A 25,379-nucleotide genomic window follows, 5' to 3' on the forward strand; every position below is an offset into this window, starting at 1 on the left:
GCCCAAGCCCTGCCATCTTACGCCTGGGGGACTGCATTAGCCTCCTGTCTCCCTCCTTCCTCTGTCCATCCCCTAACTCTATTCTCTACCCAGAAACCAGGAAGGTCTTTAAACAAACATCAAAACCAAGCGGCTTTACTGGGATATCATTTACATGCCATAAAATCCACCCACTTCAAAGATGGACAATTCATGTTTTTTTAGTATATGCACAGAGTTGTGCAAGCATCATTATTATCTAATTTTAGAACATTTTATCACCCCAGAAGAAACCCTGTACCCATTAGCAGTCACTCCCCAGCCTCCTCCTACCCGTCTCCCACTGTAGCCCCAGGCAACTGCTAATCTAGTTTCTGTCTCTCTGGATCTGTGGATTCTGGACATTTCACTGAATGAATCACACATTCATTGTCTTTGTGTTTGGCTTTTTCTACTCAGCTTAAGGTTTATAAGGTTTATTATTGCCAGCTAATACCTATCAAATGGATATACCGCACTGCTTATCCATTCATTGATGGAAATTTGGGTTGTTTCTGCATCTGGGCTATCAGAAAGGGCTTTTAAAAAAACAAGTCACCAGCCGGGTGTGGTGGCTCACTCCTGTAATCCCAGCACTTTGGGAGGCCGAGGTGGGCGGATCACTTGAGGTCAGGAGTTTGAGACCAGCTTGGCCAATATGGTGAAACCCTGTCTCTACTAAAAATACAAAATGTAGCCAGGCGTGGTGACGCACGCCTGTAATCCCAGCTACTCTGGAGGCTGAGGCAGGAGAACTGCTTGAATCCGGGAGGCGGAGGTTGCAGTGAGCCGAGATCACGCCACTGCACTCCACCCTGAGTAACAAGAGCAAGACTCCATCTCAAAAACAAACAAACAAACAAACAAAAAACCAAGTTACACATTGTCACCCCCCTGCTTAAAACCTTATAATGGGGCCGGGCACGGTGGCTCACGCCTGTAATCCCAGCACTTTGGGAGGCCGAGGCGGGTGGATCGCGAGGTCAGGAGATCGAGACTATCCTGGCTAACATGGTGAAACCCTGTCTCTATTAAAAATACAAAAAAATTAGCCAGGCATGGTGGCACACGCCTGTAATCCCAGCTAATCGGGAGGCTGAGGCAGGAGAATTGCTTGATCCCAGAAGGTGGAAGTTGCAGTGAGCCAAGATCGTGCCACTGCATTCCAGCCTGGGTGACAGAGCGAGACTCTGTCTCAAAAAAAAAAAAAAAAAAAAAAAAAAACCTTATAATGGTTTCACATCATATCTAGAATGAAGTTTGGCCAAGTGCCGTGGCTCACACCTGTGGTCCCAGCTACTGGAGAGGCTGGGGTGGGAGGATGCCTTGAGCCCAGAAGTTCAAGGTTGCAGTGAACTGAGTGAGATCATGCCACTGCGCTGCAGCCTGGGTGACAGAGCGAGACCCTCTCTCAATAAATAAATAAATTGAATGAAGTTTGTTGCCATGGCCTGCAAGATTCCGATGTCCTGCACCAGTCTCTGTCACCAAGCTTTTCTCTCCCCATGACTCACTCTGCCTTCTGTGTGTCTCCTGGACATGCCAAGCTTGTTTCCACCCCAGGCCTTTGCACTGGCTCTCCCCTCTTCTCTGTGCCTGGGATGCGCCTTCCTCAATTCTTCTCATAGCTGGCTGCTTCTTCACATTCCAGGACCAGTGTACATGTCACCTCCCAGCTACACTGCTCATGCCTGCCCATGGCACTGTGCCACAGTGCTCTGTCTCACTCCTTCACATTTACCTTTCTCTGAAATTACCTTGTGTGTCTGTCATTTCCTTCCTCTGAGTAGAATATTCAGCCCCCAGAGAGGAAGTGCCTTGCCCGTCTTCTATCCTACTGTGTTCCCAGGGCTGCGAACAGTCCCTCGCACATAGCAGGTACTTAGTTTGCGGAGAGGGCTACGTGGTCCAGGCATGCTTAAGCAACTCCTGCAGTGGCACCAGAAGCCTGTTTCCCCCAAGTGATCCTTTGTTCTCAAACGCTGGTCCTATTATTGGCTGCCAAGATGTTAAGGTTGGGTTTGGGGGAAATCACCTGCCTCTCTAGGGTCCCAGATGAAAAGGAGAAACAAAAAAAAAAAAACAGAGCCAAATGGCCCTCTCCCTGGCGAAACTGGAGTGGAAAATCCTAATTTGATCTGATTCCCTGGAGTGCAGCAGCAACCCCTGCAGGAAGTAAACCCTGGTGAGTTTACCCCAAAGAGACGGGAAGCAGAAGAGAGGATGCTACTAGGAGGCCGGCAGGGGTGTGTGTGTGTGTCTGTGTGTATGTATGAGACAGAGAAAGAGAGACAGAGACAGAGACCAGGGGGTTCGAGGCAGTGACCCTGCCCCTGCTTAACGTGTGGCTGCACGCAGGTCAGGCTCCCTCCTCTTCTGGTGGGTGGATGGAGTGGCCTGGAGTGCTTACACCGACACCCTGTGCGCAGGAGGTGGGTGTGGAAATCTGTGGTCCTCTGCCCCCAGGCGGAAGCTGGGACGCAGTAGGGAGTCTGAAGGGTGCTGCAGTGGCCGAATGTCCCTCTCTTCTGATGCCTCCACACTGTCTCAGTGGTAAAGTCCAGGCTTTTCCACAAGCGGACCAGAGCTCCAGCCCAATCTTCCTGCCTCCTCCTTCCTCTTCACATTCCCCTCCGGGTCCCTCTGCTCAAATCCACTGGACTATGTTCTCGAGACGCTATGGATACTCCATCGGGTTTCACACCCCTGGGCCTTCGCCTCTGCTGTTCTCACCCTCTGGAATGATCTTCCTGGGTGCTATGCCTGGTGATCTCCTGAAGTCAAGGTCTGGCCAGACCTCTGCTCTGGGAAGCCTCTTCTGGGCTCTCCTGATAGTCCCAGGGACCCTCCTCTGTGCACACCCCTTTCAGAGCCCCCCTCGAGAGGAGGGTTGCAGTATCCATCGACTCATCTGGAAGAGCAGACTGTTTTGTTTCCGATGGACGCCGAATCCCCAGGACATGGCATAGTAGTCCTTCAATACACGTGTTGGAAGGATGAATGAACGAGTGCCCACTAACCTCCGAGACCCTCGTGGATGTGGCCGGTGCGTCACTTACCTCGCTGTGGTTCCCATTGGCTGCCAGTTCGCACGTGCCACCCTTGCCCACTGGGAGGCAACAGCGAGGTGCCAAAGAGATCCTGCAGGGCTGCCCCGGCCAGAACCGCCCACTAGGCCCTATCTCTCAAGGCCTTGCCCTGCCCGGGATCTTGGTTTGGGACAAGCCCTTCTGGGAAGGGCACCCTCCAGTGGGAAACCAGCGCTGCTCCACTGCCAGTCCCAGAGCTGACATCTCCCAGAGCTGACATCTCCCAGAGCTGACATCTCCCAGAGCTGGGCCCAACATTGATCCTTTTCCCAGAGGCACACTGATCTGACCTCAGTGTCATAAACCCAACCCCACTATATGCCTTCCTGAGCTTCTAGAATCATCCCCCAAGTCCCACAAGCCCCAGCAGCCCATTTCTTCAGCGCTGGGCAGCAGAGACCAGTAGGGTATCTGTATCTTTAAGAAAAAGCAAGCGTAATAAATAAAAGTTATCTGGGAAAGAAAACTTCCTTTGTTGATTTTCCAGAAGCTTTAGCTCATCAATCTTCCCCTCCTAACCTGCTTTGTGCTCGGCTAGTTTTGCTTCCCATAGAATGGAATTTGGTTTTCTAGTAGCATCTGTCATATGCAGGGTGTCCCCAAACAGTAGCAATAATGAGTTGAAAGTGGCACAGTTGGAAGCCTTCAGAAGCCAACGCCAGATGTCAGGCCCTCAGTGGGCCCCTCTAAGGATACTGGGGCCAGAGCACAGGGCAAGGTTTGGGTCGGGCCCACAACTCTGGAAGGTCCCTGGGAGTCATTCATCTGACAGACACTGAGGAGTGCCCACCATGTGCCACGCCCTGCATGGGCACTGGGAAGGCCTCACCTGGCGCTGCCATGGCTGGCTACCAAAGAACAGAATGGGCAGTGGAGGCAGGACCCCACCCCCAACTCAGTTGACTGGGCCATCCCCTGGGAAGCCCGGGAGGCAGGATGGCAGATTTGGACCCAGGTAGACCTGGGTGCCAGAGCTCAGGCTTCTTCATTTGAAAACCAGGCAAGCAGCCTCTGCCTCACAAGGCGGCTTGAGAACAGAGTGAGAGTGTAAATCACCCCGCCCCAAGTCCAGCACATGGGCGGAGCTCAGCATCCTTTGGATCCCTCAGGCCTAACAAGTGCCCCTGCGCTGGAGGGCTGGTGGGGCTCCGCAAGGGCAGGCACTGCTCACCTCTGGGCTCAGAGTTCTTGCCTAGAGGCTTCTGTAGCTGCCACCCTTGTCTGAGAAAATGCAGGTAGAGCCACCCGGGGCAACTGGGGGCTTTGAAAGAATGGAAGAGAGCCCCAAGGAACCAAGGCTCCTGGGGATTGACAGGCATTAAAATATGTCCTCAACTCCACCCACCTCTATTTCCAAGGCTCTCCTCCAAGCATGCCACGTGCTGTTCTCCAGAAAAGCCAGGGCCTCTGGTAGCTCCAGCTGCTGAGGGGCTACAGCCTCGCCTTCCCCTCACCAGGCCAGAGCTCGGAGGGTGGGGGTCGGGGAGCTCTTTTACCTCCTTGCTGGAGATGAGGAAATTTGGGCCCAGGGAAGTGCAGGTTCAGAGCAGCACCTGCTATGCCTGGAACAAGGCCAATCCCCATAACCCATGCATCTGCGGAGGTGGCCCCCCAACTGCACATGAGGGGAACACGGGCTGGGCTTGCTTTTTAATTTGTCTTGCTGTAGATGACAGAGGAACTTTTAGAAAACTTGTAGGTAAGGATGGACGGATGCCCCTCAGCAGTCTCTGGCCTCGTACACGGCTGCCAGCAGAGGTGGACAGGAGGCCTCAGTGGCCCTCGACGCCCCTTCTCCAGGAGAGCACAGGGTGTGTGACTTCTCCCCAGCCTCTGGCCCCAGTCCCTTCTTTGTCCCAGTCCCCAGCCTGCAATCGCTCTCCGGGTTGGGCCAGGCAAGTGGGCCGCAGAGGCCTGGCTTAGCTTTGGGAACGGAAGCATAGGAAGGGGCGCGGAGAGGCAGGAAGCGGCCTGGGGAGGCTGGGGTGGTCGCGACTACAGACCCTACCGCATAGACGCGCTCAGCCCCTCTGGGCGCTCCGGTGTAGCCAACCCCGCCCTGGGTGCGGACCGTACCGCGAAGCCGGGACCCAGCGACCCCCGCACGGTCCCTGCCACCGCCCCGCCCCGCCCCGGCCGCCCCGCCCCCGGCCCCGCCCCGCTCCTTCGCGTCGGGGGCCGCCCGCAGCTGCCGCCAGCCGCAGCCATGGGCCGGGCCCGGCCGGGCCAACCCGGGTCCCCCAGCCCCGGCCCCGCCGCGCAGCCTCCCGCGCCACCGCGCCGCCGCGCCCGCTCCCTGGCGCTGCTCGGAGCCCTGCTGGCCGCCGCCGCCGCCGCCGCCGCCGTCCGAGTCTGCGCCCGCCACGCCGAGGCCCAGGCGGCCGCGCGGCAGGTCCGGGCCCGAGCAGGCCGGGGCGGGGGCGCGGGAGCGGGGACTGAAGGGCCGAGCCTCGGCAGCAGGGGGAACATGGGCAGGGACGAGTCGGGGGAGGCGGGGGGCGGAGGGGGACCGGATGGGGGGAGCACGAGAAGGAGGGGACACGGGAGGCGGGTGGGGGAGCCTGGGGCCGGACTGATGGGGAGGAGGCGAACGGAGGTCACTGTAGAGCTGGGACAGACTGGAGGGGTCTGTCCAGAGGGGTGACCTGGACACAGTGAAGCTGGGACCCACAGAGTCTGCAAGGGGCACTGGGGAGCCCTGGGACAGTGAGGAGGGGACACAGGAGAGGACAGAAGGTGCAGGAGGAACAGGGCCAAGCAGCCAGGACCAGGCCTAAGGCGGGCTGGGGACAAATTGGGAGGGGCAGTCGGACCAAACAGTGGATAAGCAGGGACCAGGAGGGACTGGAGGCTCTGGGGGCAGTTCAGAGGCGACATTTGCACAGATGGACCGGGAGGCCCTGGGAGGACTCAGGAAGATGGTGGGAGGAGGGGCTCCCACCATCCGGAAGCAACTGCTTGTTGGGGACCAGGAGACAAGGCCACCAACTGGTGCCCAGCCCAGTCTCTCCTCCCAAGCAGGAATCAGCGCTGAAGACCCTGGGGACAGATGGCCTTTTTCTCTTTTCCTCCTTGGACACTGACGGGGATATGTACATCAGCCCTGAGGAGTTCAAACCCATTGCTGAGAAGCTAACAGGTACCAGGAGAGGCTGGCGGCTGGGGAGGAGGGCGCCTTGGCCACAGTGTCTTCACTGAGCAGGAGGGGCTGTCTGGAGTGGAGGGAAGCCCCTGGGGTCTCAGAGGCCCTGGACTCCTCACAGCTCTGACACTTTGTAGGTGGAGGCTTGGACTAGCTGCTCCGGCAACCCCTGAGCCTGTTTTTCTCAGACTTGTGAACAATAATACCAGTTAACATTCTTTGGTCTGCGAGGTGGCTTACACCTATAATCCCAACACTTTGGGAGACAGAAGGATTGCTTGAGCCCAGGAGTTCAAGACCAGCCTGGCCAACATGGCAAAACCCCATCCCTACAAAAATACAGAAATTAGCCGGGTGTGGTGGCGCATGCCTGTAGTCCCAGCTACTTGGGAGGCTGAGGTGGGAGGATCACTTGAGGCCATGAGGCAGAGGTTGCAGTGAGTTGACATCACACCACTACACTCCAGCTTGGGTGACAGAGTGAGACCCTGTCTCAAAACAAACAAAGCAAAACCAAAAAAACAAAAAAAACATTCCTTGGCCACCTCCTCCGTGCCAGGCATTTAAGTGCTTCATGTGGGTTCTCTCTTTACACCTCACCGTAGCCCTGGGAGATGGACACTGTCATGATCCCCATGTTTAATAGTTTGAGAGACTAAGACACAGGCAGGCTCCCCAGTTTCCCAAGCTAGAAAGGTGGGGAGCCAGGGCTAGAACTGGGGCCATCTGGCTCCAGGGTCCTGTACCAGCTCACAGGTTTCAGGAGTAGAGAAAAGAAATGCACAGTGACGAATATGCAGATTTCCAATAGACGACAGCTACAACTTTTTTTTTTTTTTTTTTTTTTAAGACAGGGTCTTGTTCTATCACCCAGACTGGAGTGCAGTGGTGCAATCACGGCTCAGTGCAGCCTCAACTTCCCTGGCTCAGTTGATCCTCCTGCCTCAGTCTCCTGAGTAACGGACACAGGCATGTGCTGTCATGCTCAGCTGATTTTTCTATTTTTGTAGAGATATAGTCTCACTACGTTGCCTAGGCTGGTCTCAAACTCCTGGGCTCAAATGATCCTTCTACCTTGGCCTCCTAAAGTGCTGGAATTACAGGTGTGAACCACCGCGCCCAGCCAGGAGCTGTAACTATTATTACTAAATCTGAAACTCTGCTTAGGTGTTTTCAGATTCCTATTCCATTCTTTTTGTTGTTGTTGTTGAGCTGGAGTCTTGCTGTGTCTCCCAGGCTGGAGTGCAGTGGCGCGATCTCAGCTCACTGCAACCTCTGCCTCCCTGGTTCAAGCAATTCTCCTGCCTCAGCCGCCCCAGGAGCTGGGATTACAGGCGCCTACCACCACACCGGGCTAATTTTGTATTTTCAGTAGAGATGGGGTTTTGCCATGTTAGCCAGGCTAGTCTCGAACTCCTGACCTCAAGTGATCTGCCTGTCTCAGCCTCCCAAAGTGCTGGGATTATAGGCATGAGCCACTGTGTCCGGTCTCCTATTCCATTCTTGCTATCATTTTTGCCTAGTGCAGTCAGTGATTATTTATTTATTTATTTGGTTAAAGATGAGGGGCTGAAGGCTGAGGCAGGAGAATGGCATGAACCCAGGAGGCGGAGCTTGCAGTGAGCCAAGATCGCGCCACTGCACTCCAGCCTGGGTGACAGAGCGAGACTACGTCTCAAAAAAAAAAAAAAGATGAGGGGCTGAAACATTCTAATGAATTATAAAATGCTTTTCTCGCTGCCCCCACCATCACCTCAACCTCTGTGTCCATTCCAACTTCTTGTGACATTTCTTGAACTTAGGATCTTCGGCACCTACTTGTTACCCAGATTGCCTGGTGTAAATCAGTCATCGATGGGAAAGGCAAAAGAGACATGCTGGCTGTTTCGGGTGCATAAGCTCCAAAGCACTGTCACGGGCCTGCTGTTTTTCAGGGGTGTATTGGGTAGGTTGGCTCCGTGCTGGCCCGGTGACCTGTGATCGCTGCTAGAGGAGAAAGGTTGGATGGAAAATGCTAATGAGCTGGAGTGGATGTGTATCGATGTCTCGGTGGCAGGCAGTTCTGTCATGAAAGCAGATGGGCAGATAAGCAGGTCGTCTCCTTGTGGCCTTGCCTGTACCTCTTATTTTGCATACACTTCTGAGCATTTGCACAGCCACCTCTTTGTCCTTTTATGTGGCCAGAGTGAGAGTTCTCTCATAATGACATGTTAGCAAAGCTTGCTGGGCTTGAGGCGCACTTTTAATTTTTTGCACAGAAATCTTTTTCTCCAGCAGGGTGAAAGAATTCCCCCCATTACCTCTAGGCTGTGAATGCAAAAACGGACCAAGTTTTGAGAAATCAAAGGGGGGAAATCAAATCCAAGCAGGAAATGGAGCCAACTAGTTCTATTTGGTAGAGTTATGAGTGTGTTTAATTTTCTGCCTTATCCCTTAAAATTTTTACAAATTGCCTATAATGGGCAAATGTTACTCTTAAGTCAGGAAATAAAAGTTTTCATTAAAAAGCCAAAGGGCTGTAAAATGCTGAGTATTATTATTATAATTAATAACATTATTACCAACTCCATTTGACAAATGAGAAAGTAAAGGCTCAGAGAGGTGAAGTCCCTTCCCCAGATCATACAGCTAGGTGGTGGGGGAATCATTATTATTATTGTGTTGTTTTTGTTTTTTGTTTTTTTTCTGAGACGGAGTCTTATTCTGTCTCCCAGGCTGGAGTGCTCGGCTCACTCTCACTGCAACCTCTGCCTCCTGGGTTCAAGCGATTCTCCTGTCTCAGCCCCCAGAGTAAGCTGGGATGACAGGTGTGCACCACCATGCCCAGCTAATTTTGGTATTTTTAGTAGAGATGGGGTTTCTTTTTTTTTTTTTTTTGAGATGGAGTCTCGCTGTGTCGCCCAAGCTGGAGTGCAGTGGCACGATCTTGGCTCACTGCAAGCTCCGCCTCCCGGGTTCACACCATTCTCCCACCTCAGCCTCCGAGTAGCTGGGACTACAGGCGCCCGCCACCACGCCCGGCTAGGTTTTGGATTTTTAGTAGAGACGGGGTTTCACCATGTTAGCCAGGATGGTCTTGATCTCCTGACCTCGTGATCCACCCGCCTCGGCCACCCAAAGTGCTGGGATTACAGGCGTGAGCCACTGCGCCCGGCCTGGGATGGGGTTTCATCATGTTGGTCATGAACTGGTCTTGAACTCCTAACCTCAGGTGATCCGCCAGCTTCGGCTTCCCAAAGTGCTGGGATTACAGGCATGAGCTGCCTTGGGAATCATTATTATTAATATTTATCTGTGATATCAGTAAAATAATTGAATAAGCAAGGCCGACTAATAACCCTGCATATTCCTGTTGCTCCTTTCTTCTTGGGTTTCTAGATTGCGTTTTGGAAAGTTTTATTGCATTGACTTACAAATATAGAAATAAGTGATGCTTCAGAATAGGGATTTGCATCAGGAGCAGCAGGGAGCGCTTGTTAAAAGGGCAGTTTCCAGACTCCCACCCCTGCAGATTCTGATTCAGTAGGTCTGAGGTGGGTTGTGAGCATCTGTAGTTTAAAGGCATCCTGGGTGATTTTGAGGACTTCTGGTTGAGAACGGCTTTAATGCATCGTTCAGCCTGCTAGCCATTCAGTCAGCAAATGCCAGGCATCATCTCTGTACCACTACCCTGCCCTGAGAGGGCAGACAGGACAAGACCCACCCCCAACCCCCACCGGCTTCATTTTGTTACCGGTGACTATTACTCACCCCTTTTGAAATAGGCGTCATTTCTCCCTTAGCCCTTCAAAATGAATCCTTCCACACTGGGAAGGTTACAGACTTGCCAGATCTCTGAGCCGGAAAAGATCCAAGAAATAAAATCTAGCCACTGCCAGTCCAGCCCCTCCTGCAGCCGGGGCAGTTCCCCTTCCTTCCAAAACAGTAGGGGAAAGTGGGTCTCCTCACTCCCAAACCAGTGCTCTCCCTATGACACCAAAGAGCCTGTTTCTGTTTCTTGCTTCATTCATTACTCTGGTTCCCTTGACTGAGTTCCTCTCAGTCCCAGAAGACCCAGAAAAGGGTCATGGTTGGTCATGGGTTTCAAGTAAAACAAGCCTGGGTTTCAATCTCGATTCCTCCACCATCTAGCTATGTAACCTGGGGAAGTGACTTTACCTCTCTGAACCTTCACTTTCTTATTTGTCAAATGGAGTTGGTAATGTCATTATCTGCCTCCCTGGGCTATCCTGAAACTAAAATGTGATACACTGGTCGTTACTCTGGTGATTGTTAACTGTTAACACCCCAGCTACCCCCACCCCGTGCCTGGCTGAGTTAATCACCAGCTAGTGTGGATGACCAGGGAGAATTGAGCTCTGCAGCGTAAGGGCAGTACTCCTCCGATGATCTGTGTCTCATAGGGTCAACTCCTGCGGCCAGCTACGAGGAGGAGGAGTTGCCCCCTGACCCTAGCGAGGAGACACTCACCATAGAAGCCCGATTCCAGCCTCTGCTCCCGGAGACCATGACCAAAAGCAAAGATGGCTTCCTAGGGGTGAGTAGGGGACCACAGGCAGTGGGATCATCTGTGTGCATCCGTCTCCTGAGGATGAGTTTCTGCTCCATTCATCTTTCTTTCCTCTGCCCTCTGTGTGCCCACTGGAGCCAGGCCCCATGCCAGGCCCTGGAGGTCCATGTGGCTGTGATGTTGTCCCTGCTGTCCAGGCATATAGCCTGCTGGGGGAGCAGGAGAGAGAAGCATTAGTCTTCACCCCAGATGGGGGAATCTGGGATGACTTCCTAGAGGAAGTGACATCTGGTAGACTGCAGGAAGAGGGTGAGGAGGGCTCAGCAGGGTGACTGAGCGCAGGTGGGGGGTCTCGGAGGAAGCAGCAGTGCAGTAGAGACCCTGTTAGTGCAGCTGTCCCACATACTATGGTGATTACTTCCCGCACATCCATCTCTTCCCCCTAGGGTATAGCCTGATGCCTGCCTCCTGATAGGTACTCTGTTGAACTCTGATGATCTAGACCTGAGGTTTGGTCCCCAGCAGAGGGCTATGGGGTGGGGAGGGCACCTGAGAAGGTGGAGGTAGGAGGTGGATAGATGTTCTCCTTGCCAGCCCCTCCCCAGCCCGAGGCCCTTTGGACAGGGTCCTGAGCGCATTGCAGGATGGAGCTGCCTCAGCCCCTGCCTGCCCTTTTGCACTGTCTCCCACTCCCCTGCCCTCTGTGGGCTTCCTCTGTTCCAACCACACCAGACTTCCTTCCTTCTAAATCCCCAGGCTTTCTTCCAACTAGGAGCCTTCTCACACGCGGTTCCCCGTGCCAGGAACACTGCCTCTCTGTGCCCAGCCCACACCGACCCAGCCTTTTCATCTCAGCCAACGCCCCTTCAGTACGAACAGAGTCCTGAAGGCAGGAGTGCCAGGCTGGTCACCGAGGCCAGGCGGCTGGTGTGGCTGGGCCCAGGAGGAATGCAGGACCCACGCAGGGGCATCCTGGTCAGTGTGGCCAGGAGAGAAGGTGCCAGACCCCACTAAGGGCCTTGTTGCCTGCCTTTGGCCTTCATTCTGTGGCGGCTGAACACCAAGCAGATTTTAAATAAGACAACCTCCTCATGAGACCTGGGCTTTCCAGGCCAGGGATGGGGCATGGGAAGAATGGGGAGAAATGGAGGCAAGAAGACCAGTTCTGGACGGGCGAGGGAGAGGAGATGGAGAGTAAGGGCAGCCTGGAGGATGCTGGGGAAGGAAGAAAGGGCAGGGAGCAGCTCCTCATGGACAATGGGTGGGCAGGAGTTGGATGACTCAAGCTTCTGGCCGGTGACCAGGGGCATGGTGGGCTGCTCGCCCAGATGGGAACTGTAGCGGGGGAGGGAGAAGGGGGCAGAGAATGAGGTCAGTCTGCACATGTTGAAGTTGAGTTCCCCAGGGGATGTTGGATGTCCGCCGCCCAGCAGCAGCCCCTTGGCAGTGCTCAACTCTAGAGCCTGGCGGCCACATGGCAAAAGAAACTCGGGAATGACCGTGAGGCTGGTGCCTGTGGCGGAATTGCCACCTGGCCCAGCCCAGGCAAGCAGTGCTGGGGAGCCCCTTTCTTCCTTTCTTTTTTTTTTTGGAGACGGAGTGTCACTCTGTCGCCCAGGCTAGAGTGCAGTGGCACGATCTCAGCTTACTGCAAGCTCCACCTCCCGGGTTCAAGCAATTCTGCCTCAGCCTCCCAAGTAGCTGGGACTACAGGTGTCCGCCACCACGCCTGGCTAATTTCTTTGTATTTTTAGTAGAGACGGGATTTCACCATGTTGGCCAGGATGGTCTCGATCTCCTGATTGATCCTCCCACCTCGGCCTCCCAAAGTGCTGGGATTATAGGCGTGAGCCACCGCGCCCTGCTGGGAGCCGCTTTCTTAACCTCATCGCTGGAGGTTCAGGCAGGGACGGGAATTCCAAGGAGGAGCTCACAGGGAAGGGCACTGCCCATTTTGGTTCCTGTTTACTTGCCATCTCCCACTATAAGTTCCAAGAAGACAGGCTGCACGGTGTACTCCGAGAGAAACTTCCTATACATTAGGTGCAGAAAACATTTTGTGGAATGAACAAATGAATAAACGTGTTCTTCTCAGCCAAGGAGAGAGAGTGCAGCAGATAGGCAGGAGTCCAGGAAGTGGTCGAAACGGCTTGACCTTCCACAGAAGGAGGTGGGGAACCCATCTCTACGGGTTTGGCAGTGATGGGCTGATCTGAGCAGATGAGTCCCCACAGACAGCAAGAACTGGGGTGAGGCAGGAACAGCACCCCCAGCCCTGGCCCCCGAGCAGAGCCCCACCGAGCCCAGCACCCATCTCTGGCAGGTCCCCTGCAGGGGGTGGCCAGCCTACAAGCAGGACCCAGCAGGGCGGGCTCGGCCTGGCCCCGCATAGCCAGCTCTGCCTTGAGAACTGCCTGTTCAATCTCTCTCCACGGGAGCTCCCTGCACTGCTTTCCTCCCACCTCCCACCAAGCCTGAGCTCCTGCTGCCAGGGAGGTGGGGACAGGAGAGGGAACCTGCTGTTCCTCAAATGCTGGTTGATGTGTAGACAGCTCTGTGGTCTCTGAGCGTCCTCTTCAAGCCATCAGCTTGTCAGAGGCGAGGCAGGTCACTGATGAGGACTCGGGCTTAGGGAAGGCCTTTTGCCCAAGGTGGGGCAGTCTGTACTTAAGGCAGGGCCCTTCTGGGGGAGGCCTTCCTTCCCACTCCCTGTGGTCTCATCCTGCTCTTGACCCTAGAGATCTCACCTCAAACATGATTGGCCACCACCCTCATCGGACTTAGCTCCAAACCGAAATCCTGAGCTGGCCAGTGGGACATTAGTCCCTGGGAGGAGACTTGGAGCGGAGACTGGGGAGGGAGAGCAGGGCTGCTGGAAGGCCGGGGAAGCCAGGCAGGGTGGTGGCTCCCAAGGCTGGCCCATGGGCTTATGCATAGGAGGGAGGCGGGATGGTGTGAGGCACGGAGCCCCACCACCCCCATTCCAACCCTGCCTTTGAGCGAGCAGCTCTGGCCTGGGCTGCGCCTGGGTGAGCTACAGAGGCACTGGAGCGGGGAGAGGAGCCTCTCTCTGGTGGGATATTGCTAAGCTTGTGGCCATCACTGGGGCAGGAAACTGCCTGGGATCCATCTGCTCCCTTGGTGTGGGCTGGCTCAGGGCTTGAGGGAGACCTCCACCCATGTGGGACACGAGGCCCCGGAGTCATGGTTCTTAGATATCTGGAGCTTCGCTTTCCCCTGCCCCAGGTTTCCCGCCTCGCCCTGTCCGGCCTCCGAAACTGGACGGCCGCAGCCTCGCCAAGTGCAGTGTTTTCCGCCCGCCACTTCCAGCCCTTCCTTCCCCCGCCAGGCCAGGAGCTGGGCGAGCCCTGGTGGATCATCCCCAGTGAGCTGAGCGTGTTCACTGGCTACCTATCCAACAACCGCTTCTATCCGCCGCCGCCCAAGGGCAAGGAGGTGAGGACAGCCGGGGTGCGACCTGAGGCCCTCTGCCCCAGCCCAGGAGTGGCCACCCCTCTGTTTGCGCCTGGACCCCAGTGCCAGGCCTGCCCCACCTGCTCTCCTGCCTCCCTCTGGACCTGCCTCCTCCCCATGGGGACCCTGGGCCTTTGGGTCTGGGCTGACCCCCACCCCAGTGGATCCAGGCTCAGCGGGACCCAGCAAGCCAACACATGCCTCCCACCGCCCCCAGGTCATCATCCACCGGCTCCTGAGCATGTTCCACCCTCGGCCCTTTGTGAAGACCCGCTTTGCCCCTCAGGGGGCCGTGGCCTGCCTGACTGCCATCAGTGACTTCTACTACACCGTGATGTTCCGGTGAGTGGGCCACACAGGCCAGCCTGGAGCTTCCGGGAGGCACAGCCGGTTTAGCGCCCAGAGGGGAGGGCCTGGCTTGAGCCCCCCAACTCTGTCTCTCCTCCCCCTGCCATCTCGGGGAAGCAGCTTTGGCTCTCTGAGCCTCAGTGTTCTCACCTGTGGATCGGGGTGCTGATGACTTCCTCGTAGGGCATGTAAGGGTTCCGAAAGAAAAAGCTGTGGAACTTGCTTGGCACGGGGCTAGTAGCCATGGCTGTGCCATCCACACAGAAGTGGGAAGGACATCCAGTCACACATGCCCTCCAGAAGCTGTGGGGGCTCAGGGAGGGGGTCCAGGCAGGGCTTCTGGAGGAGGGACATGTGACCTGGGCCTCGAAGGACAAGCAGCATTTGGAGGGCCTCGCTGCTGCCCCCTGGCCCATCCACCTCCAGCCACACACTCAGCCTCCTCTCCCTGATGAGTCTGCAAGGCTTCCCGGGCTCCTGGGGAGAAGGTGGGCAGCTCTGGTGCAGGAGATTCCCTTCACACAGGATCCACGCCGAGTTCCAGCTCAGCGAGCCGCCTGACTTCCCCTTCTGGTTCTCCCCGGGTCAGTTCACCGGCCACATCATCCTCTCCAAAGACGCCACCCACGTGCGCGACTTCCGGCTCTTCGTGCCCAACCACAGGTGGGAGCTTGACCTCGGCCCAGCCTTGGCTCCCTCCTACAGCTTGTCCTGCTCCCCAGCTCCAGGAGCCTAGGGGCCGCTTCTGCCTCTGCCCCTTCCTTTGCTCCCCAGAGCCCATCTCGTGGGGCTGGCGTGGAGGAGGCGGCATGAGGCAGGCAAGAGGATGAGCTGATCACCCACCAGCTCTTCCCAGGCACCCCGTGGCCTGGCCCTCCACCTCTGTGCCTGGGACCCAGTGCAGCAGCCCATAGACTCTTCCTGAAGCTGGGCCTCCCCGCCCTCACACTGCTGACAGGCCCTAGTCAGAGCTGTAATCGCAGCCTGTGCGTGCCACCAAGGGGAAGGCCGGCAGCTAGGCAGGGACCCAGCTGTGGGGTCCAGGAAGGCTTCTCAGAAGAAGAGGGTCATCTCAGTGGAGGCAAGGGGCTCTGAGGGTTTCGCTAGGCAGAGGAACAGCACATGCAAAAGCTGAGGGCAGGCCCTCCACTGCTGCAGAGCCCCAGAGAGGCTTCCGGGACAGTGCTGCACCAGCTACCCGCCTGCCTCACCTCCTCAGGGCTGGCCACCTGTCAGCAGAGTAGAGGACCCAGGAGGCCCTGGCTTCAAGTCTGTCCAGATTCCTAACTGATAGCAAGTGGCCACCTAGTGGGCCTGAGTGACCGCTCTACAGGGATAAGGCCTGGCTGGGAGCCAGGAGGTCTGCAGTTACGTCTCAACTGTGGCACCCACTGGCCGTGTGGCTGTGGGCAAGGCCCTGGCCCTCTGTAAGCCTGTTTCCTCATCTGCCAGATGGGAGACTGACTCCTGGCCTATTTCACCCACAGGGCAGGCGTGAGAGGATGGTTGGGATGACATGGGAGGAGAAAATTGCCCCTAGGAGTGGGGATGGCTTCCCTCCCTCCCCAGGGTGGGCAGAGCAGGGGCTTCCCAGTCAAAGTACCAGCCCTCGGGCTGTGCACACCTGCCTCCAACCCGGGGTTATTGAGGAGGGGGCCTGGACTGTATGGGACAGAAGGAGAGAGGCAGTGACCAGCTCCAGGACCAGCTGCTCCTGGGCTCATGTCTGAGGACCAGGCATCAGGGACTGCTGACCCCCGGGGGGTACCTAGCTCTGCCCTCTGCACCACCTGCTGCGGAGGTGGTGGTTTGTCAGTGCTGGGGCTCCCCCGTGCGGCGGACCTGCAGATTGCACTGCTCGGCTCAGATTTCCTGCTGCCCACCAGAGGCCTGTGCAGGGACCACGGTGCTCACTTTCATTCCTGCCCCACCCTGTGACCCACCGTGAGGCACTGGCCATCTCTCTGCCTCGAAGGGTCCTGGAGAATACATGGGCCATGGCTGTGCAGGCCCTTTGTGGATTGTGAGGGGCAGGGCCGGCGGACAGTGAAGTGGCTCCAGTGCCTTAGGAAGGGGCAGCCTGGTGGAGAGAGGGCCAGGACTCTGCAGCCAGAATCCCAGTGGCTCTGAGAGCAGGTGTTCACCTTGAGAAGCCTGTGTCCTCATCTGGAAAATGGAGACAGTTGCAGGTATTATGTGAGATAAAGTGTGACACAGATAATGGCCTTTGATGATGGTGTCACTCTGCCCTGGCCATCCCCAGGTCTCTGAATGTGGACATGGAGTGGCTTTATGGGGCCAGTGAAAGCAGCAACATGGAGGTGGACATCGGCTACATACCCCAGGTGAGCCCACAGTAGGCTCCCATCCAGGTGGGCTCGCTGCAGGGCCCCGCCCTTCCTCTGCAATGAGTGGAGCATCTTGGAGGGTCTCTCAGGGAGCCCCTGAGGATTCTTGCCCATCTCTGAGCCTTCCCCCCACCACTGACCTCTGGCCCAGATGGAGCTGGAGGCCATGGGCCCCTCAGTGCCCTCGGTGATCCTGGATGAGGATGGCAGCGTGATCGACAGCCACCTGCCCTCGGGGGAGTCCCTGCAGTTTGTGTTTGAGGAGATCAAGTGGCAGCAGGAGCTGAGCTGGGAGGAGGCTGCCCGGCGCCTGGAGGTGGCCATGTACCCCTTCAAGAAGGTGAGGCTGGGCAGGGTGAAGGCCAGGGTCAGGCTGCACGGGCAGAGGCTGGGAGCTGTGGAGCAGCAGCTGGGCACAGGTGCTGGTGTGTGTTCAGGGCTTGCTACTGAGGCTGTCTCACTGTTGTGCCCAGCGTGTGCCAGTGGGGCTTCCCTGCTGCCATTTGGAAGTTAGAGGAAGAGACCAGGTGCAATGGCTCATGCCTATAATCCAAAACTTTGGGAGGCTGAGGTGGAGAATCACTTGTGGCCAGGAGTTCAAGAGCAGTCTGGGCAACATAGCAAGACCCCATATCTACAAAAAATTTTTTTAATTACCTAGGGGTGGTGTTAGCACGCACCTGTAGTACTAAACCTTTCGGGAGGCCGAGGCAGGAGGACTGCTTGAGCCCAGGAGTTCAAGGCTGCAATGAGCTATAATTGCGCCACTGCACTACAGCCTGGGCAACAGAGTGAGACTCCATCTCAAAGAAAAAATAAATGAAAATAATAATAATAAATAGAACTTGGAGGAGACATCCATCCCCTGGCTCAGCAGCACCCCCTTCACACACACATACAAACACACTAACATATATACACACACACATATACACACATATATACAAACATACACAAACATATACATATACATACAAATGTACATATACACAAACATGTACACACACAGATATGCCTACACACAAACTCACATGTATACACACACACATACTTGCACACACTACAGACTCACAGCCCGAGTGGGACCCTGGCCGCTTTGATGATGGCTTCTCTCTGTCTCGGCGTGGCCCCAGGTCTCCTACTTGCCGTTCACTGAGGCCTTCGACCGAGCCAAGGCTGAGAACAAGCTGGTGCACTCGATCCTGCTGTGGGGGGCCCTGGACGACCAGTCCTGCTGAGGTGAGGGGCCCGGCTGAATCTAAGGGGAGCAGGGGGGAAAGTCTACACCTTGTTGGGTACCGGAGACTCTGAAACCAATGGGACTCTCCTGTTGAGTCATGAGGGCCCCGGGGACTGCCCAGGGTAGGGGTGTGGGGTGGGGGACTGCCCAGGGTAGGGGTGTGGGGTGGGGGACTGCCCAGGGTAGGGGTGTGGGGTGGGGGACTGCCCAGGGTAGGGGCGTGGGGTGAGGGCCTGGGAGTTTCTGTGCTGAGCCCAGTGGGAGCTACCAGATGCTGAAGAAAGGGCCCTGGCAGGCTGGGTTCAAACTCAGCCATTGTCAGCTCGGTAACCTTGACCAAGTGTCTTCCCCTCCCCGAGCCTCAGTTTTCTCAATAGTAAGAAGGGATAATACACTTACCTCTCAGAGCTGTGGACATGGGGGTGAAAGTGCTGCATACACTGTGAAGTCTAAGTGTATATACACTTATATACATGTAAGAGGGAAAATCAGGCCAGAGGCTGGTCTTGCGTTAATTTATTCAGAAAATTCACCAGAGACCTAGATGCAAAGTTCTTTGGATGGGCACAAAGATGAATGAAACAGTGCCCCGCCCTCACCCTGTCAGCCATCAGTGTAGCAGTGGACTGGGTGCTGGCATCCCACAGTGAGGAAGTCAGAAAGGGTCCCTGCCCTCAAAGGGGGAGACAGTGCAAAGGCAGACACCGAATGAGTCAGTACAAGCACGGTGAGTGTTCTACAGGGGACAGTCCAGAGTGGCACCAGAGTGTATAACGGGGGGTCAAGGAAGGCTTTGTGAAGACAGTGATATTTACGCTGAGACTATGAAGGATGAGTAGGAGTTTGTCACATGACCAGATGGAGTGTTCCAGGTAGAGGAACAGCCTGTGCAAAGGCCCTGGGACACAGAAAGTTCACTGGATTTAAGAAGCTGTCACTGTCTGCAAGTCCCCGGGGCCAGGTAGAACCCCTAACCCTAATCTCAGCCCAGGATGCGGGTGTATTATGGATGTTAATTCCAACTACCATTTATTCAGTACCTACTCTGCCTCAGGCTCTTTGAATCTGTTATTTCACCTGGGTGCAGAGACTTCTGCAGCCCGTAAGGTCTCCCCAAAGCAAAATTGCACCCCAGCAAGATGTGGGGGTGCCTCACACTTCTGTCTTCCAGCTTTTTCCTCTTCCTGCACAGGTTCAGGGCGGACTCTCCGGGAGACTGTCCTGGAAAGTTCGCCCATCCTCACCCTGCTCAACGAGAGCTTCATCAGCACCTGGTCCCTGGTGAAGGAGCTGGAGGAGCTGCAGGTGAGCCGGCAGGTGGGCAGGAACAGGAGCCTCCCGAACAGTGGTGGGGGCCACGGCATCAGGAGTATGCAACTGTCCCCACAGAACAACCAGGAGAACCCGTCCCATCAGAAGCTGGCTGGCCTGCACCTGGAGAAGTACAGCTTCCCGGTGGAGATGATGATCTGCCTGCCCAATGGCACCGTGGTAGGCACCCTCACCCAGACCCCACGGGGCCCAGGGAGCAACCAGCAGGGGGCCTGGATGTGCAGGCTTCATCAGGTTTCGGGTCTGGCCCTGCCACTTCCTGGCTGCAAAGCCTCAAGCTGGTCTCTTACCCAGTCTAAGCCTCAGTTGTCCCCATGTAGAAACAGGAATCGTGATGCAGGTGTTGGTCATCGGGGGCTGTACAGCAGCGAGCATAGTCCGGAGGCAGAGTCAGCACCTGGCTAGAAACACGGCCTGGAAGGGAAGGCTTGCCTTGGACCATGGCAGCCAGTCCTGGGATGGAAGGAGAGGGAGTAGCCGGACCTTGTGACAGAGAAGACCAGGAGAGGGCCCTGAGCCAAGGTTCAAGACCCCACCTCTCCCTAAGGGCCCTTAGCACTCAGCAAGTCTTCTCACGGGGGCCTCACAGCAGCTTTGGGAGACGGATAATCATGAATGCCCATTTTATAAACAAGGAAAGAGGCCTAGAAAACTTCAGAGACTGGACAAATGTTGCAGTTAATTAAGTGCAGCTGGCTTTGAACCAAGGCCTGCCCTCGAGCCTCAGATCTCCAGCTCTTCTGATCAAAGCGACCCCTTATCCTTTAAGTCCCAAGGCATGGTTAGTGTGGGACCCAGGGCCATAGGAGGAGGTCAGCTTCCTCAGGATCTTAGGACGGGAGCAGGTCAGGAGCAGGGGCTGGCACGGGCGAGGTGTCCAGTGAGGGCTCGGTGCAAAGGAAGGGGCACCAGGCAGAAGGCATCGGCTGTTCCAGGCACAGGGTGATGAGATGGTGTCGGGGAACTGCTTGGGAGAACCAGGCTTCCCACTCATATGAATGTTGGTTGAATGCTGATTCATTCGTCTGTTCATCTGCTGGGCACCTACTCTGTGCCAGGCACAAAGATAAAGACATGGCCCTGTGCTGAAAGAGCTCACTGTCCGGAGCGAGAAGCCAAAGGAGAGGCCCGTGGTGCGTGAGGCCCCAGTGAGAGAAGTGAGCACGGAGTTCAGGATGGAGTCCGGGGCCACAGGAACAGAGGAGAGAGGTCATTTCGGGGGGCGGAGGCAGAGGGCTAGTGAAGAGGTGATGTTGGAAAGTGTTGGTTTTCACCTGGTAGGCAAGGCAGGGAGGTGCCCCTCGTCAGACACAGGGTGATGAGGTGGTGTCGGGTGCTGGCGAGGGCTTACGGCAGCACTGCCTGCCCACCATCACCTCAGACAAGGACAGTCAAGGCCTGATAGCGTCCCTGCTTCTCCCCACAGAGCAGAGGGCACGGGGAGCCTGGGGGCCCCCTCCATCCCACTCTCCTCACCCAGCCCTTCTCCCAGGTCCACCACATCAATGCCAACTACTTCTTGGACATCACCTCCATGAAGCCCGAGGAAGTCGAGAGCCATCTCTTCAGCTTCTCATCCACCTTTGAAGACCCATCCACGGCCACCTACATGCAGTTCCTGAAGGAGGGACTCCGGCGTGGCCTGCCCCTCCTCCAGCCCTAGAGTGCCTGCGGGGCCAGACGGGATCTGATGCACAGGCCCCCGCGCCCCAGAGCCAGAGTGTTCCTCAGCCTGTTTCAGACTGCAGATGCCGCCCACTCCCACCCCACTCCTAGGCTGCCTTGGGGGGTACAAGCTCCACTGAGGGTGGCGGGTAGACAAGGGGTGCCTGGGCTGGCTGGGCAGAGGAACCTCTAGCTCTGTCACTCTCCGCTCTCCCTACCTATTTGGCTCTGGAAAGCTGCTTGGCACCCCCAGATCAGGGCCTGGGTGAACTCTCTGGACCTCTTCCAGTGAGCCACACAGTCTAGGCCCTTGTTGGGTGAAGAATGGAAGGAGGAGCAGGCTAGGAAGACAGGGCCACCACCCTCTCCTTGCTTTCAGCCCTTCCCACAGGAAACATCCAGAAGCCCCAGCCAGGAGGGGCCAGGCTTCCAAGGCGGCTCTCCTGTTTATCTAGAGCCTTCGTTCCTGGCCACACCCTGGGCTGCCCTCCTGTGCCTGATGTCCCCAGCTGGGGTCGGTCTCAGCAGGAGCCAGTCTTCTGGAGCCTCTGGGCAGAACCCTCCATTGAAGCAGAAATCAGACTGGACCCCCTGCGGCTTCCCTGACCACGCCACTGACCAGATGTCTGGGGAAGTTTACTGTGAAGGGGCTTCTGCCTTTAGCAATGGGGCGCACTAAGGGGGTTCCTGAGGCCTAGAGCCAAAGCACTCCCACCATCTACCTTAGCACAGGGTCTCCGCAGGACTGCGGGAGCCAGCGCTTCTGCCGCCCCTCCTGCCCCTCAGATCTCGCATCCACAGAAGCACAGCCCGGCCAAAGACCACAGCCTTCTCCAGAGCCGGCGCTGTCCGGCAACCAGGGGTGCCCCAGGCTAGCTCTTCTACCACTGGGGCACCACGGACTCTCCTTGGCCACTCTTGGGACTTTGGTCCACGTCCTGAGCCACTGACCACGGCCAGTCTTTCTTTTTATATGTGCAGAAAAGTGTTTTTATACAAACTTTCTCATGGTTTGTAGGTATTTTTTTATAACCCCAGTGCTGAGGAGAAAGGAGGGGCAGTGGCTTCCCCAGCAGCAGCCCCATGATGGCTGAATCCGAAATCCTCGATGGGTCCAGCTTGATGTCTTTGCAGCTGCACCTATGGGAAGAAATAGTTCTCTCTTCCTTCTCCTCTTCAGCTTTTTAAAAACAGTCCTCAGAGGATCCACCACCCCCCAGCACTGTCCCATCCTCTCCACGCAGGCCCACAGGCGCACCTACACTCTTTCATTAAGGCCTTGAAGTCAGGCTGCCCCCTCCCCAGCCCCCAGTTCTCTCCCCACCCCCTCACCCCACCCGGGGCTCACTCTTAAACCTGGCAGCGGAGGAAGGAAGGCAGACATCTCTGCAGCCACTCCTGGGCCTTCTATTCGCCGAGTTCCCCCGCTTGCCTTGGGCGTGTTCACTGAGCCTTCCCCAGCCAGTCTTGTTCTGAGTTTTGTTTTGTATTGTTTTGAGATGCAGTCTTGCTCTGTCACTCAGGCTGGAGTGCTACAGCGTGATCTTGGCTCACTGCAACCCCCCCCCAACCCTGGTTCAAGCAATTCTGCCTCAGCCTACCTAGTAGCTGGGATTACAGGTGCATGCCACCACACCCGGCTAATTTTTGTATTTTTAGTAGAGATGGGGTTTCACCATATTGGTCAGGCTGGTCTGGAACTCCTGAACTCAGGTGATCCACCCGCCTCAGCCTCCCAAATTGCTGGGATTACAGGCGTGAGCCACACGCCCAACCTTGTTCTTAATTTTGTATTATCCAATCGTTGCTAATATTACATGTACTTTCTCACTTAATCCTCATGACAAGCTTGTGAGGCAGATGCTCATTGTTCCCATCTTGATGAAACTTGAGTCTCAGGGAGGTGAAGTGACTTGCCCAGGGTCACTCAGCCAGGTAGAGTTCAGATTCAAACCCACATGTGGCTCCAAAGCCTGCGTCTGGATTTGGGGGTGTTTTTTGGCACAGCACCATCGCCTCTCTCCCTGCCTGTTTTCCCCAAAATGGAAAGGAAGGCCTTTTAAACCAGAGTGTCTCACTCCCCTCTGACCTCCAGGCCAGGCATGAGCCAGCCAGCTCAGCCAGGCTCCCTGTGTCCTGAGAGGAAGTGCCCCCATCCCCCATGCCCCTTACGGGGAGGGAGGGCACCTGATGTTCTCTGTGCCTCCCCCATCCTGTCAGGGACTGGTGGGAGGGCAGGGGAGCCCACGCGAACCCTTCTCCCGCTGCTCTGAGAGAGTCAGTTCCGCATGGAGCCAGCCTGGTCCCATGGAAAATGCTGGTGGCCTGCGCTTTCTGAGGCCTCATCTGATGCCTCTGTAGTTCCTGTCCCCCACCAGGCCTTGAGGCTCAGGGTAGGAGAGGGCCCCTGGCTGCCCTCCTGTCACTCCTCTGCCACTTCCCTCCCCTGTCCTCAACCTGCCCTGTAATAAAATCAGAGAAGACTGACTAGAGTGGTTCTAAGTGCTTTTCCTTTGAGTGGCATGTTCAGCTCTGTCCTTCCATGCGGCGGCTCCCTCCTGGGGTGGACTTGGCTGGAATGCTTTCAGGGACTATCTTACCTATCGAGGGCTTGAGTGACTTGCCCAAAATAAGTTTGTGATAGAACAAGTGGTAGGACTTACTGTTTTGAGAATCTGGTGCTCTCTGTTGAGAAAGATCTGGAAGTTGTCTTAGAAGCGGAACCTGAGACAGGCATGAAGTGATTTTTTTTTTTTTTTTTTTTTTTTGGTGGGGTGGGGAGTGTACTTCCAGAAAAACCTGTAAAAGAAGGAGGGAAGCAGAAGAGGAAAAGGAAAAATGCTGAGCAGGAACAGTCTCAGCCCAGCCTTGGCCTGACCCACAGTGGAAGAGCTGTGAGGCATAAACCACACTACAGAGTTGAACTGGCCTTTTGGGCCTTGCATCAGTCATTGGCTTGGGAGGTGAAGGAAATTCCCAGGTAGGGGGCTCCATTCTTCCTGCAAGGGGATCTGAGTGGGACAGCAAATCAGCATCTACACCCAGGACAGACAGCCAGCGTGAACTTGCATGATCCGCCATCGCACAAGAGGGGAAAGTAATGATTAAAACACAATGTGCCATCCTGGAAAGAGGGCTGGACCTGGGAGTCAGTCTTCAGCATTTGAGATATGGTGGAGATAGGGTGGATGACCTCTGAGGTCTCTTGCCAGGACCAGTTACATAATTTTGCAGAGCCCAGTGCAAAATGAAAACACAAGACCCCCTGTTAGAAAATTAATCATTTCAAGACGGCAACAGCAGAGTACTAAACCAGGTACAGGGTTCTAAACCAGGTACAGGGTTCTGAGCATGGGGCCCTTTGTGACTGCATGGGCTGGTCACCCATGAAACCAACTCTGTCTCTGGCAGAGGGGATTGCAGGCTTTGGGACCAAGGAACTCCAGCCTGGGAGCCAGGCACAGCCTGAGGCTGTGCTGAAAGCAGAGGAGGAAATGTCACCCAGGAACTGCATGCCACAGACCCGGACAGTGAGGGCTGGAGCACAAAGAGGGAATGGGTTAGTGAGCCTGGAAGGAATGTGGCTCTTCCCACAGTGCCTCTGGGGTCTTGTGCATCAAGTACCCATCTAATGAGCAAACTCACTGAATATACCGTGTGTGTGTGTGTGAGAGAGAGAGAGAGAGAGAGAGAGAGGAGAGAGAGAGAGTGAGAGAGAGAGACAGAGACAGAGAGACAGAGACTAAAATAGAAGAAAGCTGCAAAGTGCTGGAGGGCAGGAGTCAGAGGAGAAAAAGGCCCATTCTGCCCATTCTTGCTGGAAAGAGGCTTTGCAGAGGGGCTTGCCTGGGAACCATGAACTGCAAAGGGGGCCAGGGTGAGGATTCTGAAGTTTGCCCTAGGGGTAGGAGCATACTTTAGGGGATGAGCGACACATCCCTCGGCTTCCAGAAGTCGTATGGGGCTAAACGTGGAGAGTAACAAGCAGGGAGACGCGACGAATATCAGGCTCAGGGATCTCCAAACGCAGCCAACTCCTCCCGGGGACACAGACCCCGCGGGGACACAGTCTCGACAGAGGGGGAGTGTGCTCCGCGGGATCTGAGCGAGCCCCCGCCAGCGCCCCGCCCACTCGGGGGCCGCCCTCCTCTTGCCACCCGGCTGGACCCGCCTCCCGACGGTGCGCGAAGGTGCGGCTCGGTGCGCAGCTGCG

At 56.0% G+C, this 25,379-nt stretch overlaps 2 protein-coding genes and 1 long non-coding RNA gene across 5 annotated transcripts in view; 2 read left to right on the top strand and 1 right to left on the bottom strand.

The window, feature by feature from the left end:
* Positions 1-5,297: 5,297 nt before the first annotated feature.
* On the top strand, positions 5,298-23,651 carry SELENON (selenoprotein N). 3 transcript variants are annotated; one of them, XM_050791382.1, is made up of 13 exons: positions 5,314-5,499; positions 6,129-6,246; positions 7,104-7,205; positions 10,653-10,786; positions 14,006-14,215; positions 14,451-14,575; positions 15,107-15,244; positions 16,845-16,926; positions 17,081-17,269; positions 18,063-18,168; positions 19,362-19,474; positions 19,559-19,660; positions 20,994-23,651. In XM_050791382.1, exons 1-13 carry the CDS (start codon positions 5,314-5,316, stop codon positions 21,162-21,164), a joined length of 1,776 nt encoding a protein of 591 aa, XP_050647339.1. In that variant the 3' UTR covers positions 21,165-23,651. The 3 variants fall into 3 exon arrangements, with proteins under 3 accessions (XP_050647328.1, XP_050647319.1, XP_050647339.1); XM_050791371.1 differs by lacking the exon at positions 7,104-7,205 and having other exon boundaries at positions 5,298-5,499; XM_050791362.1 differs by lacking the exon at positions 7,104-7,205 and having other exon boundaries at positions 5,298-5,499; positions 20,982-21,313.
* ZNF593 (zinc finger protein 593) overlaps positions 5,625-25,379 on the top strand; it is a 391,757-nt gene continuing 372,002 nt past the window's right edge. Inside the window, exon 1 of the mRNA XM_050793490.1 lies at positions 5,625-5,628. The gene's annotated coding sequence lies outside the window, so the exon portion shown is untranslated. The remainder of the gene's footprint in view (positions 5,629-25,379) is intronic.
* On the bottom strand, positions 22,143-25,321 carry LOC126956896 (uncharacterized). Its single transcript, XR_007726531.1, has 2 exons — positions 25,083-25,321; positions 22,143-23,965 (listed from the first exon to the last, which is right to left on the bottom strand). It is a non-coding gene; the product is annotated as an uncharacterized LOC126956896 (long non-coding RNA).

This window comes from Macaca thibetana, chromosome 1 (genome assembly GCF_024542745.1).
Source record: "Macaca thibetana thibetana isolate TM-01 chromosome 1, ASM2454274v1, whole genome shotgun sequence".
NCBI classification, from domain to species: Eukaryota; Metazoa; Chordata; class Mammalia; order Primates; family Cercopithecidae; genus Macaca; species Macaca thibetana.